The 15,702-nt window shown below is 35.0% G+C and overlaps 3 protein-coding genes across 3 annotated transcripts; 1 reads left to right on the forward strand and 2 right to left on the reverse strand.

The window, feature by feature from the left end:
* Positions 1-4,735: 4,735 nt before the first annotated feature.
* On the forward strand, positions 4,736-9,110 carry LOC129892231 (disease resistance RPP13-like protein 4). Its single transcript, XM_055967789.1, has 3 exons — positions 4,736-4,840; positions 5,056-5,139; positions 6,250-9,110. Exon 3 carries the CDS (start codon positions 6,257-6,259, stop codon positions 8,906-8,908), a length of 2,652 nt encoding a protein of 883 aa, XP_055823764.1. The 5' UTR covers positions 4,736-4,840; positions 5,056-5,139; positions 6,250-6,256; the 3' UTR covers positions 8,909-9,110.
* Positions 9,111-9,425: 315 nt separating this feature from the next.
* LOC129892329 (fasciclin-like arabinogalactan protein 21) lies at positions 9,426-10,754 on the reverse strand. Its single transcript, XM_055967899.1, has one exon. The coding sequence runs from the start codon at positions 10,641-10,643 to the stop codon at positions 9,591-9,593; it is 1,053 nt and encodes a 350-aa protein (XP_055823874.1). The 5' UTR covers positions 10,644-10,754; the 3' UTR covers positions 9,426-9,590.
* Positions 10,755-14,910: 4,156 nt separating this feature from the next.
* Positions 14,911-15,702, reverse strand: LOC129892073 (uncharacterized). Its single transcript, XM_055967613.1, has one exon. It carries the CDS (start codon positions 15,551-15,553, stop codon positions 15,182-15,184), a length of 372 nt encoding a protein of 123 aa, XP_055823588.1. The 5' UTR covers positions 15,554-15,702; the 3' UTR covers positions 14,911-15,181.

Genomic DNA, 15,702 nt, shown 5'->3' on the forward strand with positions numbered 1-15,702 from the left:
ACAACACTTGCTCTCCCTCTATAAACTCCATGTCCCTGACCTATCGGTCTGCATACTCCTTCTGTCTGCTCTGAGCTGCCACAGTCTTTGCATTGCAATTAAGTACAACAAAGTAGGGGGACAACCAAGTCATGCCTAAAATCACATCAAAATCTGTCATGTCTAGGATCACTAAGTCAACCCAAGTCTGGTATTTCATAAACACAAAAGAACAAGAATGATATACATGGGTGACTATGACTGACTCTCCAACAGGGGTAGAAACATGAACAGGGGCATCCAATACATCACACAATGCATCAAAATACAAGTCATATCTTACAAACACATAGGAATATATGGAATCTGGATCAAATAAAATAGTAGTCATCCGGTCATAGATAAGAATAGTACTTATGATAACTGTGTCAGACGCCTCTACCTCGGTCTTTCCTGAGAATGCATAAAAATAATCCCTGTTATCCTCACTGGACACCTCCTTGCTTGGATGGGCTGCTCCTTGACCTGCACTACTATTTCCTTGGCCCTCATGGCCTCTCAGATTTCCTCTTCCCCCACTTTGTGGACGTCCTTTGACACTATTCCCTCCAGCTGCTGAGACCACTACTCTGGTCTGTTGGGGTGCTGAGACTGTCTCGCGGGGGAGAGGGAACTCCTTCCATATATGGCCCATCTCTTAACAGTTAAAATAACCATGATTAAAAGACGAGTGACTACTTGGGAATGATCCTCCCTGATCCTCATGAGCCTGATGCGGCTGTGGAGTACTTAAAAAACTATCAGTGAAAGCGCGCAGTGCTGACTGAATTGATCGGGCAACAATCACCGACCTGCCTGAACCTTTGAATGGGATCCTTGGAGGTTACCTGCACTTTTGGGCCTTTTAGCCAAAGCGTTGGCTTGCCCATCCTTTATCACACCTTCAACTTTCTTAATAAAGTTTTTGACTTCATTGAAACTCCTGCCGGATGAAGTCATATGAATAAAAAGTACTTACACCTCGGGGTTTAACCCCTTCACGAGCAACCCGACCCTCGCTTCCTCAGTAGTGACCAGCTGAGTAACGTACTTGGATAGTGCATGAAATTTCGCTTCATAAGCAGCCACTGATAACCCTTCCTGCTCAAGGGACATAAATTCATCCTTCTTTCTATCCATCAAGGTACGGGGCACATATTTCTCTAGAAACAGAGCATGGAACTGATCCCAAGTAAGTAGGGGCAACACAGGCGAACGACACTCCCCATAGGCCCTCCACCACTGCTTGGTCTCACCCTACAGCTGGAAAATCACAAACTCCACTCTATGCTGATACACTATATCCAGCTTGTGCAGCCTCCCATAGCAATTAAGAATAAATTCGTAGGCATCCTCATTTTCAGTACCATGGAAAACTGGAGGTTTGAGTTTGAGGAACTTAGTGAGCATGTCATGCATAATATCCATCATCACCAGACCCATCAGTGGCCTGAAGAAAAAATAAATAAAATGGTATAGGATATTAAATAAATTACCATTTTAACCCATTAATTTAATTAGTTATTTAAATTCACCCTCAACTAAATAATCATAGTTATTGAATAGTTCAAAATACCAATTAAAAATTTACGAGATGAGTCTTTTATGAAATAAGAAGCTCTAGTTCTCAAAACAATCTAATGGGTCATTACAGAAATTAAAAAGAAAAAGAAAAATAATAAATAATAAAGAAATAATCAGAAATAGAGAAAATGAATAGGAAATAAAGAGAAAATCTCACCAAAAAACAAAAAGAAAATTAGATGAAAAGAGAAACAATATAAATTTACCCCCCAAAAAATAAAGATAAACAACTAAGAGAGAAAAAAAGGAGAATAAGAAAAGAAGTTCATTGTACAATTTAAGGACCACAAATTATTGGAAAAAATCATTTTTGCTACAATTTGGGGAGAGGGGGCAGTCAGGTAAAATATTTAGGCAGTTGGTCCAATAAGGATAAATATAAGGGAGTTTTCGCATATAGCCATTCAAAAATATCTTAATTATGCTCCATAACTATAGTTTGCTAATAACAATTCGTAGCTACAGTTATAACAACTTTTGTATAATTCGTGCAATATTTATATACGTTTATATAATTCGTTATATAATTCACATTCTTTGTATAACATTTGTATATTTCACTATATAATTCATGCACAACATTTGTATAATTCGCTATACAATAATAATGTTTGTACAAAACTCAAACTGTAATTACAGTTAGATGTTTACCGAGAGCCATAATTAATTCAAACTATAACTATGTTAGCTAATTTTCCCATAAATATACTGGGTTGGATCCAATTTGGACAAAATAATTATTTTAATGAGTCCAATTTGTTTATATTTCCTAAAAAATTGACATGTATTGTGTCTTTTCGTGAGCTTTTGATATGTTTTTCTAAAACAAAGTCTTAAAGATGTCATTGCACTTCTTTTTATTTTACAACAACAACAAACCCAGTATAATCCCACAATGTGGGATCTGGGGGGTAGAGTGTACGCAGACCTAACCCCCACCTTGAAAGGTAGGACGACTGTTTTCGAAAGACTCTCGGTCTTCTTTTTATTTTATTTTATTTATTTAAGTGTCATTAAGATGTCATTAAATAATATAATCACACAATCAAGGGAACAACCTTCAATTGAGAACTTCAAGTGTAACATTAAATCACATGATCAAGAGAATAACCCCTTCAATTTGATCTCCTTTTCAATTAAAGTGTAGTTATAAAAACAAAAATAAAATAAAAAAAACCTATGTTAAATTAATTTGATTTAATTTATACATTTAATAAATTAACATAATTAATTTAGTTATTTTTAATGAAAAATCAAACAATCTATTAAACCTCTGCCAACAATAATGATAATGAAAACCCATAAAACAATCACTATTAATAAGAGATGATAATGGATATGAACATGACTTTTCCTTTTTTGGTAAACAAAAAGTTTTGGACCATTTCCCCATTTGTGGAGGTCATCAATGTGCAGGGCTATGCTAACCAAAATAGTAAGTTCAGACTTGAAATAATATATTTAAAAATATAAATTATAAAAAAATTAAAAAAATACTTACAAATTACATTATAACAATATCATAAAGTATAACTTATGTATAAAGTTGTATAATATAGTATCGTTTTGACTTGATTTCGATTTTTTTTAATTAAGATCATATTTATTATTTTTGGATTTTTTTCTCTATATCGAACCAAATCATTAGTCTTTTTTTTTTCTCCTCAAATTGATTTCTCTTATCGATTTGGTGCAATTTGTGAATTTCCTTTGAACACCCCTAACACTTAGCAATTCTGAATTAGAGCTAGTAATTAAATATGAAATGCAAATAAGACAAAAAAAGTAACAGGATGGAGAAATTTCTAGTTGTCTAAACACTAATGAAAGGAAGAACTAATAGAATTTTCTATGATTACTTATCCTTTGAATTGAAAAATACGATTCTATAAAAATCTCATTTCTTTTATTTAGAGGAAATTTTTCAAACAATCGTAAATATTTTGATTATGCTTTTTAGGTATAGTTTGCATATTTATGAGATATAGTTATAACTTAAGTTGATTTATTTGTATAATTCGTCTGTTTGTATAATTTGCAGGTTTGTATAATTTGCGAGTGAATTTATATTCAAAGGATGAAAGTTGCCGAGATGAGAATGTTGGATGTATGGGCATACCAGGAGTGACAGGATTAGAAATTAGGCTATTCGAGACAAGGTAGGAGTGACCTTGGTAGAAGATAAGATGCGGGAAGTGCGACTGAGATGGTTTGGGCATGTGAAGAGGAGAGACACAGATGCCCTAGTGCGGAGGTGTGAGAGGTTGGCCATGAATGGTTTCAGAAGAGGTAGAGGTAGACCGAAGAAATATAGAGGAGAGGTGATTAGACATGACATGGCGTAGTTACAGCTTACCGAGGACATGACCTTAGATAGGAGGGTGTGGAGGACCCATATTAGGGTAGAAGGCTAGTACAAAATCTCGTTATTCTACCTTATTAGTAGGAGCATTAGTGTACTATAATTTCTTGTGCTATGATTTCCGTTATTACGTATTATTCTCTGTACTTTCATTACTCTATTTTATCTATGTCAGTTACGTTATTTGCATTTCTCATATCGCTTTGAACCTCTTAAACTTCTTAACCGTATCTGACATCTTTTTATGCTTCTATTGAGCCGAGGGTCTCTCGGAAACAACCGTCCTACCTTGGTAGGAGTCAGGTCTACGTACATTTTACCCTCTCCAAACCCACGGTGTGGGATTCCACTGGGTTGTTGTTGTTGTTGTATTTTTGTATAAACTAGAAATAATTTTTTTTATACAAACACAAACATATGAACTTTAATCAGTTATACAAATTATATTATACAAAATTACATTATACAAAAGTTATACAAATTATATTATACAAATTTTGAATTATATAAACATGTAAATTATACAAATTCGAATAGTAATAAATGCTAAATGTTAGTGGAGAATTGTAAATTAACTAATTTTAGCTATGTTAACTAATTAACTAATATATGTTTGATTATTTGCTTAATTTTCCTACTTTATCTCTTTTTAAAAAAGTATAACTAAAATAGCATTAATAATGACCACAAAATTAAAAATCGAATCTCCTACTTTCTAGTTATCATTTTTGATGCATTGAAAGAGAAAACAGACCTTGCTTTTGTTTGTATTGTTTTTCTCCCTTTCTCATAAATAGGCACTTCCCAAGTTTGAAGAAACACAACCTCTTTTTTTTTTTTTTTTATGAACTCAGGACTTGTTATCACTAGCTTAAGGTAAAGTAACGTATCATACTTTATATTCTAATGTTATTATAAATCCTACTAACAACACACAAAAAAAATATTTTAATAGTACATCCAAAACATGTCATAGTATTTTTTAAATTGTCATTTACTTAGTTCCCCTAAAGGGTTATGTTCTTTATATATATTTGTTCACTATTCCATTTTCCATTTTAATTTTATTTTAATTCATAACTTGTTATTAGGTGTTGAAGAACTTTGCGGAGAAACTGCTAGGATTTCTGAGTTCTCTAATCAAAATTGTTATCAGACCATCGGCTAACAGTGAGGTAAGAAATCTCGAGACTCGTCTTAAAATGTTACATTATAATTTATATTCTCTTTGTTTCAATTGGTTTGTCTGATTTTAATCTTGACACGAAGTTTAAGGGCATTTGAATCTTATGCTATTAAATTAAAGATAAGAAATGTAACCAAAAGTACTTATGGTCTTAAACAAGTTATTTGAAAAATTGAAATTAAAGAGTTAGCATAAACATAACCTTTTAAAACGGATAAAAAATGAAAGTAAGAAAAATCAATTGAAATGAAGAGAGTATTAAACATCAAAAACTACAAGGTTACATGGTTTTCTTGAAGAAGTAATTTCACTTTCTCTGATTCTTGCAAAAATTTCAAGGGCTTTGATCTTTTTGTTGTTTTTTATTTTTATTTTTTTGTAGTGCTTATTTCCCATTTTATACTATCTCACCAGCAGACCTTCTCTATGTTTTCTTCAAATTACATCAATAGAACACCTTTATGATAACTTTTCTCAAACCAACTATTTTTCATTGCTTCCCAAACATGTTCAATCCCATAACATTGTAATCAGCATGCAGAGTTAGAATTCTTATATCGTCACTCAAATATAATTATCTCAAAAAGTCACTTTCTTTATTGAACAAAATTGAAATAAGGAGGTATGTGACTTTCTGAAATAATAATTATTAGTTGAGTTGCTGTCCAAAGTAACATACATAGTTCCAGTGTCAGTCTTGCTAAAAATTTGGTCCAGAAACCTTCTAATATTTCACCCAAGTGTCGATAAAAAAGAGAAAGGTGATGAAACATATGTTCATGGATACAGTGGTCTAAGTGACATATCATGTATCATACTATTGGGAAGTATAATCTTATCATTCCATATGACTTGCTAAGAGCTTCAAAATAGCTTCTTTAGATTTCCAATTTTGTAGAACTCATATACTCAAGAAAAATGACCTCCTTAGACTTGCAAATTTCCAATAAACTGATAGTATGACAGAATCTGGAAGAAATTAATTAAGATAAAATTTTGAGTCGTGGGTTCTGGACCATTTTACATGTAACAACTTATTTTCTGAGTCCTTTAGTATCTATGAGGGCTCATTACATTTTCAATTTTGATAAATTTGCAGCAGAGAGATGGGAGACGCAATCACGAATGCTGTAGCTGCGGTCATCGTAAATGACTTGGCAAAACAAGTGAATATGCATGCTCAGTATGCAATTCAATTTGAAAGTCAGTTTGAGGTGATGAAGAGAGAGCTGAATCTCATGCGTTCGTATCTCACTGAAGCAAACAGGCTGAAAGGAAACAATAAGTCTGTCAAGACAACCTTATCTGAACTTCAAGAACTAATTTATGAAGCAGATAACGTGGTCACAGATTGCCAAATCCGCGAAGACTATCTAAGGATGAAAGAGAATTCTTCTTGCTTGCTTCCGTCTCCGAGGGAGATTTCTTTCAGATATCTCACTGGAAAGAAACTGACAGGACTCAACAAGGAGATAGTGAAAATGCATCAGAAGCTGAGGACCTTTGTTGGTCCAATAACTGAACAATCAAGAAGCAATGAAAGAATTAGCAGACAGATGAGATGGACCTCACACATTTTTGAACAATCTGAAATTGTGGGATTATCAGAAGATACAAGAAAAATCAAAGAATGGATCCTTTCTCACAGTGAGTCACTTCATCGCGTTGGCATTGTTGGTATGGGCGGTTTGGGTAAAACCACAATCGCACAAAAGGTCTACCATGACAGACAAGTGAATGTGAGATTTCAAAAGAAAGTTTGGGTTTCTGTATCTCAAACTTATGATGAGCTTGCCATCATGAAGGGTATTTTGAGACAGCTGAATGTAGAGGATAGTGGAACTGACAAAGGAGACTTGCTTAACAGAATTCTTGAAGCACTTTCACATAAGTCATACTTGATTGTCATGGATGATGTATGGAGCATTGATGATGGATGGTGGGATAGAATCTCAAGGGGATTACCCAAGTTTGTAGAGCACAATAGTTGTATTATAATCACATCAAGAAATGAGGATGTTGTTAAGAGGATGGGAGTCGCAGAATCAAGAATTCATCGACCAAGATTGCTCGATGATGAAGAGAGTTGGTCATTGTTCTGTAAATTTGCATTTTTGTCAACTAAAGGGAAGTGCAATACTCAATTGGAAGAAGTAGGAAGAGAGATCGTGCACAAATGTCATGGTCTTCCTCTAGCCATCAAGACCACAGGTGGGATGTTATCATCAAAACCACATTCACTAGGGGAGTGGACACGGATATGTGAAAACTTTCGAGAGAAATTGGTATCAGATAGTGAAAGCAATATCTCTGTAATGGCTTCTTTGCAACTAAGCTATGATGAGCTTCCTGCTCATCTAAAGCAGTGTATATTATGCTTCTCAATCTATCCAGATGACCATGAAATTGAGGCGGAACAATTGGTTAGTTGGTGGGTAGGGGAAGGATTAGTCCGTGGCAATGGCACAGAAACTGCAACAGATGTAGCTTTTAATTATTTGTCTGAACTCGTAAGTAGGTGCTTGGTTGAAGCTGTCCAAAGAAGAAACTTCGATGGCAGAGTTTATAGTTGCAAGATGCATGATATGGTTAGGGACATGACAATTCTCGTTGCAGAAGACGAGAAATTTTGTAGCTTCAATAGAGGCAGGCACATAGCCACAGTTAACTCTAGGCATTTGGGGGTCACAAGGGAAACAACTTTCCAGTCCTTAGCTGGGAACTCAAAGCTAAGAGCACTTCTTCTCACAACAACAAATTACATCGGCTTCAACAGGAAAATTGCTCTGGCTGAAATAAAGGCTCTCAGGGTCTTGGACTTGTCATGTGTCAAGCTAGAGAATATATGTGTACCCGATCTATGGCAATGGATCACATCACTCAAGCGACTAGCTTATTTAAATCTGAGAGATGTTGCAAATTTGGACGAGATTCCAGACTCCGTAAGGAAGTTATGGGGCCTCCAAATACTGGTCCTTAGAGAATGCAAGAAACTGAAAAAGCTACCAATATCAATCACAACACTTCCAAGATTGTCAATTCTTGATGTTGGAAGCTGTCCATCTTTTTCATTCTTACCAAAAGGTCTCTCTAGGCTTTCCAATCTTGAAGAGCTGTATGGATTCAAGATACCGAGTCCCGCAACACCAGAAGCTTGTCGCCTGAGTGAGGTCATGGCTCTGACTCAACTTCGAGTACTGCACTTAGACATAACAGATGAAAGCATGATAGATGACAAGGAATCGGCTGCATTGAAACAACTTCAACTACTAAGGGTGTTATCGATCAATGCTGGGGACTGTGAAAACAAGGACATCATAAGGAAGCTGGATAACTTGTCACCACCAACGCGCGTTGAAGAATTATATGTAAGGCATTTCCTTGGAGAAACCACACCAGCATGGATAAACCCCATTTCACTTCCCCAACTGCAGTACCTTTGCATCGAAGATTCAAGAGTGCTTAACCGTATGAGTGAAAATTTCTGGGGAGATAATGAGGATAACTGGAATGTTGAAGGACTGTGCTTGAAATTCTTGCCAAGGCTGGAGGAAACATGGAAAACATTCCAAAGTGCAATGACATCCCTCAAATACTTAGAAGTCAGCCACTGCAATTCGCTGAAAAATTTTCCATGTAACGTCGAGGGTTTAGGATATTGGACAAAGCCAGAGGAAGAGGAGGAAAACAAGGAAGATCAAGACGTGATTTCGTGCCACGAAGGAGGCAATGAAGGAGAATATGATGACATGCACTGAAACTATAGGATTCCCTATCTTCAATTTCAGTATACAGTTATGCATTTTTTTTTTCTTTTGTTGGTTTGGAAAACCGGTACCACATTATGTGTTAGCTCACCGATGACTTATTTTTGCTATTATGTATGCTTGTTTTACAAAATATCAGTCACATGTTTGTTGAGTCTTTATTCGTCGAATACAATTTCCATGTAATTTTGTATTGTTTGCTGTTGTATGTGACTTTGAATGATGGAGCTTATGAAACCTCTTTCTATGGCTTCAGACTTTGTTATAGAAAGTATTGTGGCCTTAATATCATCTATTGGAATTTTGCAAAGAACAAATTCAAATTGATATAGAGTTGTATTGCTCGGATTTTCGAAAATGTCAATGGGTGTATGTCTGATCCTTCAAAAGTAGTGTCTTTCTAGATTATCTAACACGGGTGCACCAACATTTTTGGAGAGTCCAAGCAGCATAGTTATAGAGTAACGATAGAACTAGCAAGCTAGAAATTAGCAAATATGTAAAATGGTGTGTATCAACTCTGCTTGCACATTTCCATCCAATAACAATTTTGGAGCTACAAAACTAAACTAAGAAGATCTAGTTTAAAATGAATAGAGCAAACTATGGTGAAGTAAAAGATACATGTAACAGAAATGCTAATACTTTACTTGCAAAAAATAAGAAAACTTTATTATCTGAATGAAATGGATAGCTCCTCCAACTCAAAAGGCCGAGATATTCCATGGATGACGAACGTCTTGGATACAAAAATATCCGGTGCTGTGATCTCCACATCATCAATGATCAAAATGCGCGAAAAATTGCTCTTAGAAATGGTAACATTTAGACCTGGAGCCAGTGTCTTGAGGGATGATATGTCAGGCAAGAAAGCCAATTCCATGAAAGTGTACCTCTGTGGCATTAAATGAAGCCTTACGATTCTTTCAAGCAAAGGTGAAGGAGATGATAAGAATCCCAAATTTGGAGGAGCAAAGATTGTTACAAAGCTCAAATTTGCAGAATCTTGAAGAACCCCATCAAGAACAGAATGCAATTCAATTGCAAACGAAGCATATCCATTGGAGCTCAGCAATTTGAGGATTCTTGGCCAATTGACCAAGTTCTTGGTATCAGTAGAACTTCCGTTTAATGTTTCTTCACAAATTGGTGATCGAATAACGTCTATGTGTTCGTCCATTCCATGAAAATCTAACACAGAGAAGGCCCTAGTAACTCCATGAATTGAGAGATTTCCTTCAAGAAACACATCAGGATGAGAAACAGAGACATTGTTGATCTCGATGGTGCTCTGTTTTTCATCAAATCTGGTGATGGCAATTTTTTTCTCAGACAAAAGGGTCTTCAAGCAACAACCTTGTGACTTATTCAACAATTCTTGAAATGGGATTTTAGAAGGAGAAGTGTGGTACTGAAGGAGCTGCTTCATTGCCCAAGAAGGGACAGAGAGCTTGGACATGGCAGAATCTTGAATGGCGAAAATGGTGGATTGAGGGGTTGAGAGGAAAATTTCAGGAGAGATTTGAAGGAGAGTAGCTAAGATATTGAATCCTTGATTTCGAAGTGCTTTAGAAGCGTTCATTGCGAGGGCGTGTCTGTTGAATTGTTGAGATGAATTTGAGTAATTGTTGGTTGATTTTGAATGCATGCTGGAGGTGATTGCTGTGTAAGCAAGAATTATGGAGAGGAGTACGAAGAACAGAGCATGGCAACCAGAACTAGCCATACTTGCACTTGATTCTCTTCTTCTTCTTCTTTTGTTCTTTGTGCTCTGTGATTCTGTGTTTCACGAAGACGAAGAAGAAAAGTTCTTTCAAGCAGAAAAGAGACCTTTGTGTATTTTTCTTTTATGGTTAAATTTTAGTATTTTATTGATCAAGTAATGAGTATAAACATCACCTTACACCATCTCGTCATTTATAAATAAATACCTATGACGGACCCACATGCAAGGAAGTAGGAAGTCGTCAGAAATTTAGATTGTATAAATAAAATAACAACAATAACATATTCAGTGTATTCGTGCAGAGTGACATTTGAGTGATATTTGAGAAGGGTAGAGTATACGCAGACCTTACTTATACCTAGAGAATTTAAAGAAATTGTTTGATAAACTCTTAACTCAAGACAAAAACAGACTAAAAAGACGTAATGGAAGTCCAGGGACAATAGGTAGTAAGCAAAATAACAGATAGAAGCAGAAAAATACTACAACTAAATAATACTACCATCAAACTATACGAAACAATAGATATCAACCAAATCGAAGAACAAGAAACTACAAGCATAACACTTGACTACTAATAAGGGCACCTAAACAATGCAATCCTACCTACTAGCATTAACACACTCCTACCTACTAACCTTTTACCTATTTTGCGTTTTCCACACTTTCTTATCTAATGTCATGTCTTCGGTAAGTCACAATTGTATCATGTCCTAACTAATCACATCTCCCAAATACTTTTTCTATTTGTCTCTACTTCTTCTGAAATCATGCATAGCCAATGTTACACCTCAAAATTTCTACGCTAAGATTCAGATCATTCTTCGTATGCATATGGGCTTAAACTCGAAGACTTCAAATTGTAAATATGATCTAGGATCAATTCATAAGTATTCAAAGTGTATTAGATGTGATTTAGGGTCATAAGGGATCCCTAAAACCAAGCCAAGTCCAAAGTATTTCTATCGGCTAAGTTTTCGAATGAGTTCGTATAAGGGTCAACTTAAAACGACCATATCTCCTAGGATATAACGAATTAGATGGCCCATAAACTATAAAATTAAAGGTTTTTGAGTATTCTTTCCAACTCCATCAAGATTGAATTTTTTGGAGTTTGAAGCAGAAAATTATGATCGTTTGACTGAAGTATATTTAGACAGGACAATTCGGCGAACTCACCTGCCAATTTGACAACTAGCCGAATGGTTCAGCGACAAGTGGATTTAGCTCGCCGAATGGATCCGAAGCCCACCATAAACTGTTATTTTAGGCAAGCTCAAACAACCTTTGGCGACTCGCCGAATGGTTCTGCGAGGAGACCTCCAACTTGCTAAAATTGCCGGCGGGATTCATTAGAAAGTGATTTTTCTCAATCTTTCAACCAAATAATATTCTTATACGTAGAGATACTCTCAAAATCTCAAATTCTCCTTCTACCAAAGATCAAGATCTTCAAGAAAGGGATTTCTCCAATATTGGGAGATCTAAAGATTCCAAGTTCAAGATCTCCTTCACAAATCCATAGATTGGTTTCTCAACTCCAAGCTACAAGGTTCCAAACCTAACACTTTTATCCAATAACTCCTAAGATTCAGGTATGTAAGATTGCTCATAACATGGATTAAATTCACCTATATGCCTACATCTTCTTTGAGTTGTGAATTGAGTTTTCTTGATAGATCTATGTCCTAATGAGTTTTTACATCTACTAACTTGATTTTGTTATGTTGATGTTGATGAGTTGAGAAATTGATAAATTTTTCATTTCTTCATCCCTATGAACCCGAGTTAATTCTTATATTATTATATTCTTATACTATGGTTAGGTCTAAGTGTTGATTGGTATGAGTTGTTATACATATTTTGGTATAAGTTTAAATATTTTGAGTCTCCTTAATTGTTGATTTGGAGTCTTGATGAATCATGATTTAGCCACAAAGATTGGTTGAATGAATGGAGAAATAATTGGATAAGATTAAATGTTGTCATAAATGCATATCTAAACTACTCTTGAAAATGTGATGGAACTGATTGGATAGTATGATCGATCGAGAGATTTGATTGTGATAGAATTGATGAATTGATAAGGGTCTAAGTGAGACTTCTCGAAACGACTAAATTGAACTGATTGGATAGATTTTTATGAGCATTGAGTCTTCGGAGGAGTATCGAGCACCGAATTGGGTAAGAGTAAGTAATAATTCGAACCTTATAACTACGTCGCCAAACGTAGGAGGAGATTGAACCATTAAAGTCGGATATTTCCCAAATTACTATCCTGACATGATAGGATTTGATTGGTTGCGGATCCATGATTGTTGATTCATTCCTACCCTGGCAAGGTATGAACGGACGTGGCAACAACGTCGGCTGTTGTACTATCACTAGCTCATAAGTGATAGTTGTCGGATAAGAGAAACTCTCATATAGGTCTTGCTAGTACTCTAAGTTGGATTTAGAATGGATTTGATTGAATTGTATATGATTGGTCCTGTCTAAATCATATTCTTGTTTAGACTTAGGACATCTTAATTGAATTGTTCCATCTTCTGAGTTGGGATTCTGAGTTGATTTGATTCTACCCTGATGCATGTTTCATTCTGCCATTGTACATACTCGTACATTCCACGTACTGACGTCCATTTAGGCCTGCATCGTTTCATGATGCAGAGACATGTACTAGAGATCATCAACAGGCGCACCATTGAGGATCTATTCGCTTCCAGCTAGTTGGTGAGTCCTCCTTGTTTTCGGAGGTTACCATAGTTATCTTTTCAGCTTTGTGTTAGCTTTCCTTTATTTGATTTATGGTAGCCATGAACCTGTCATTAACACCTCTTAAATTATTGGTAGAGGCTTCATGGACTAGAGTGTTGATGATGTTGATTTGTTTTGTTTTAACTAGTTTCATTCTTACTAGTTGTTGATTGGATAGATGGTTGGCCTTATTTATGAATAATATTCTTGTGAGTTGAGTCTTCCGCTAATAGAATGAGATTGAATGAATGTGTGATAAGACAAATGGTACGCTTGGGGATCAACAATAGTCTTCGAGTGCCGATCACGTCTAGGGTACCTTCTCGAGGCATAACAGTCAACCTCTCTCACCTACGCACTAACACTTTGTTTGGATGGTTGTTACATATTGTTTCATAATGTATCTTATTGTATTGCATTGTGTTATATTGTATCGTACTGTATTTATTTTAATGAATATAGTGTTTGAAAAGATTGTATCGTACTCCGTCGATATATAATGTCACGTGTTTATGATTTGAATGATAAATTTTCAAAAAAAATAGGATACGAGATAGAGTTTCTATGAAAAGGTAATGTAAAAGATGAAATATAATTATTAAATAAAAAATAAAGTCAAAATGAGAAGAAAATATTAAGGTAATGACGCTATCACATCAAATCGATTGTTACATAAAATAGATCTTTTCGTCGTTACTGAGAAGTTCTAAGTAATCTTATGGAAGAGAGAATCTATATATATGGGTGTGTTTGGGTATTGAGAAATTTCACTTTTCCCATATTAGGTTGGTAAAACAAATTGAAAAAATATTATTTTTAGGAAAACAAGTTACTTAGAAATGAGTATAATGATTTCGCTAGTGAAAATAAAGAAAATCATTTTCACAAATAACATTCCACATTGATTATGTCTTCTTCACCTTTAAAGCTACTTCGTCTTTATGTCACTCATGTATTCCCCAACCTTACTCCCTTACCGCCGACACTACCCTATCTCCAATAATAATTTTTTAGAATATATAAATAATTTTACGATGATATTTTTTAGTAGATCGAACACCAAAAAAAAATAAAAATCAATATCATTATTGTCCGTTTTCCTCCCTAAACTTATTCCGGTTAGCTTTCACTAATTAGTATGACCTCATAAATAGCATAACAAAAAATTTCATTACATGTACACGTTACAAAAGTTAAGTCCCCAAAATAAATGTTTTAATGAGATTTTCTGACCAAGGTCGGTGTGCAACGGCAGCAATAAATAGATACATGGCCTGCCTTTAAGAGTAATATTATAATAATACGCGTACATGGCTCCATTTTACTCATTTCCTTTTTCCCTCACTAGGTCGGCCCCTACTTTTACCTAAATTTTAATGATTTAATTTTTCTAAAAGAAATTTATTTTACCTCCACTTTGTCATCTTGATATTTTAACTTAGAATTTTCCCATATAAACCACTCTGAGAAAAATAAAAGAAAGAGACGAATTTTTCTTTAAAGGAAAACATTGGACAGTACATAGCAGGTTCACTTAAATTAAGGCGCAGTCCACGGGAATACACTATATACAGTCAAGTACAATACTCCGTCCAATTTATCAGAATGATGATGCTCTGTTAGTAGTAATAAACTACTATTCAACTCTAATTCATACAGAAAGTGACAAATTTAGTTCCAAACATCCTGAATTGTATGTAATGAATTAATTAATTACCCATGTTTGTGACACAAAAATTTCCTATCTATGAAGAATGAATATGATAAGTAACTCCTACTATTCACAAATTCTGTACTCCATCTGATCTCTTTCTAGTGACTCTAATATAGCAATAAACAGTAGCAAAAAGGGCAGTAACAAGTCCACCAATAATTACCCCTCCACCAGCAACGGATTTATCAGAATGATGATGCTCTGTTTCACTACTCTCTGGAGCTTCAACAATGGAAGAAGAAGGTCCTTTTCCAATTTCATTTTCACCTTCTATAGATGACTTTTCAGCTGGCGGATCTGCTATCAATAAGTCTCTTTGGACCATCATCTTTCTTGAATATGTTAGTGAAGTTGTATTTGGAAATTTCCCTGCCTCTGCTTGAATCACCAAGATTACTAGAAGCATAAAGTAAAAAAACACAAATCTAAATCGACCCATTATGTGAAAGTGGAAATCAAAAAGAATCTTGAATGTGATTTTTTGTTATGCAATTTTTTTAGATGGAGTTTGAGTGTAGTTGATGAGAATATTTTGCTTAGAAAATCTACAAGTATCTGTGTGTGTTTTCTGAATTTGGTTTTTGAGTA

Source organism: Solanum dulcamara, chromosome 6, assembly GCF_947179165.1.
Source record: "Solanum dulcamara chromosome 6, daSolDulc1.2, whole genome shotgun sequence".
NCBI classification, from domain to species: Eukaryota; Viridiplantae; Streptophyta; class Magnoliopsida; order Solanales; family Solanaceae; genus Solanum; species Solanum dulcamara.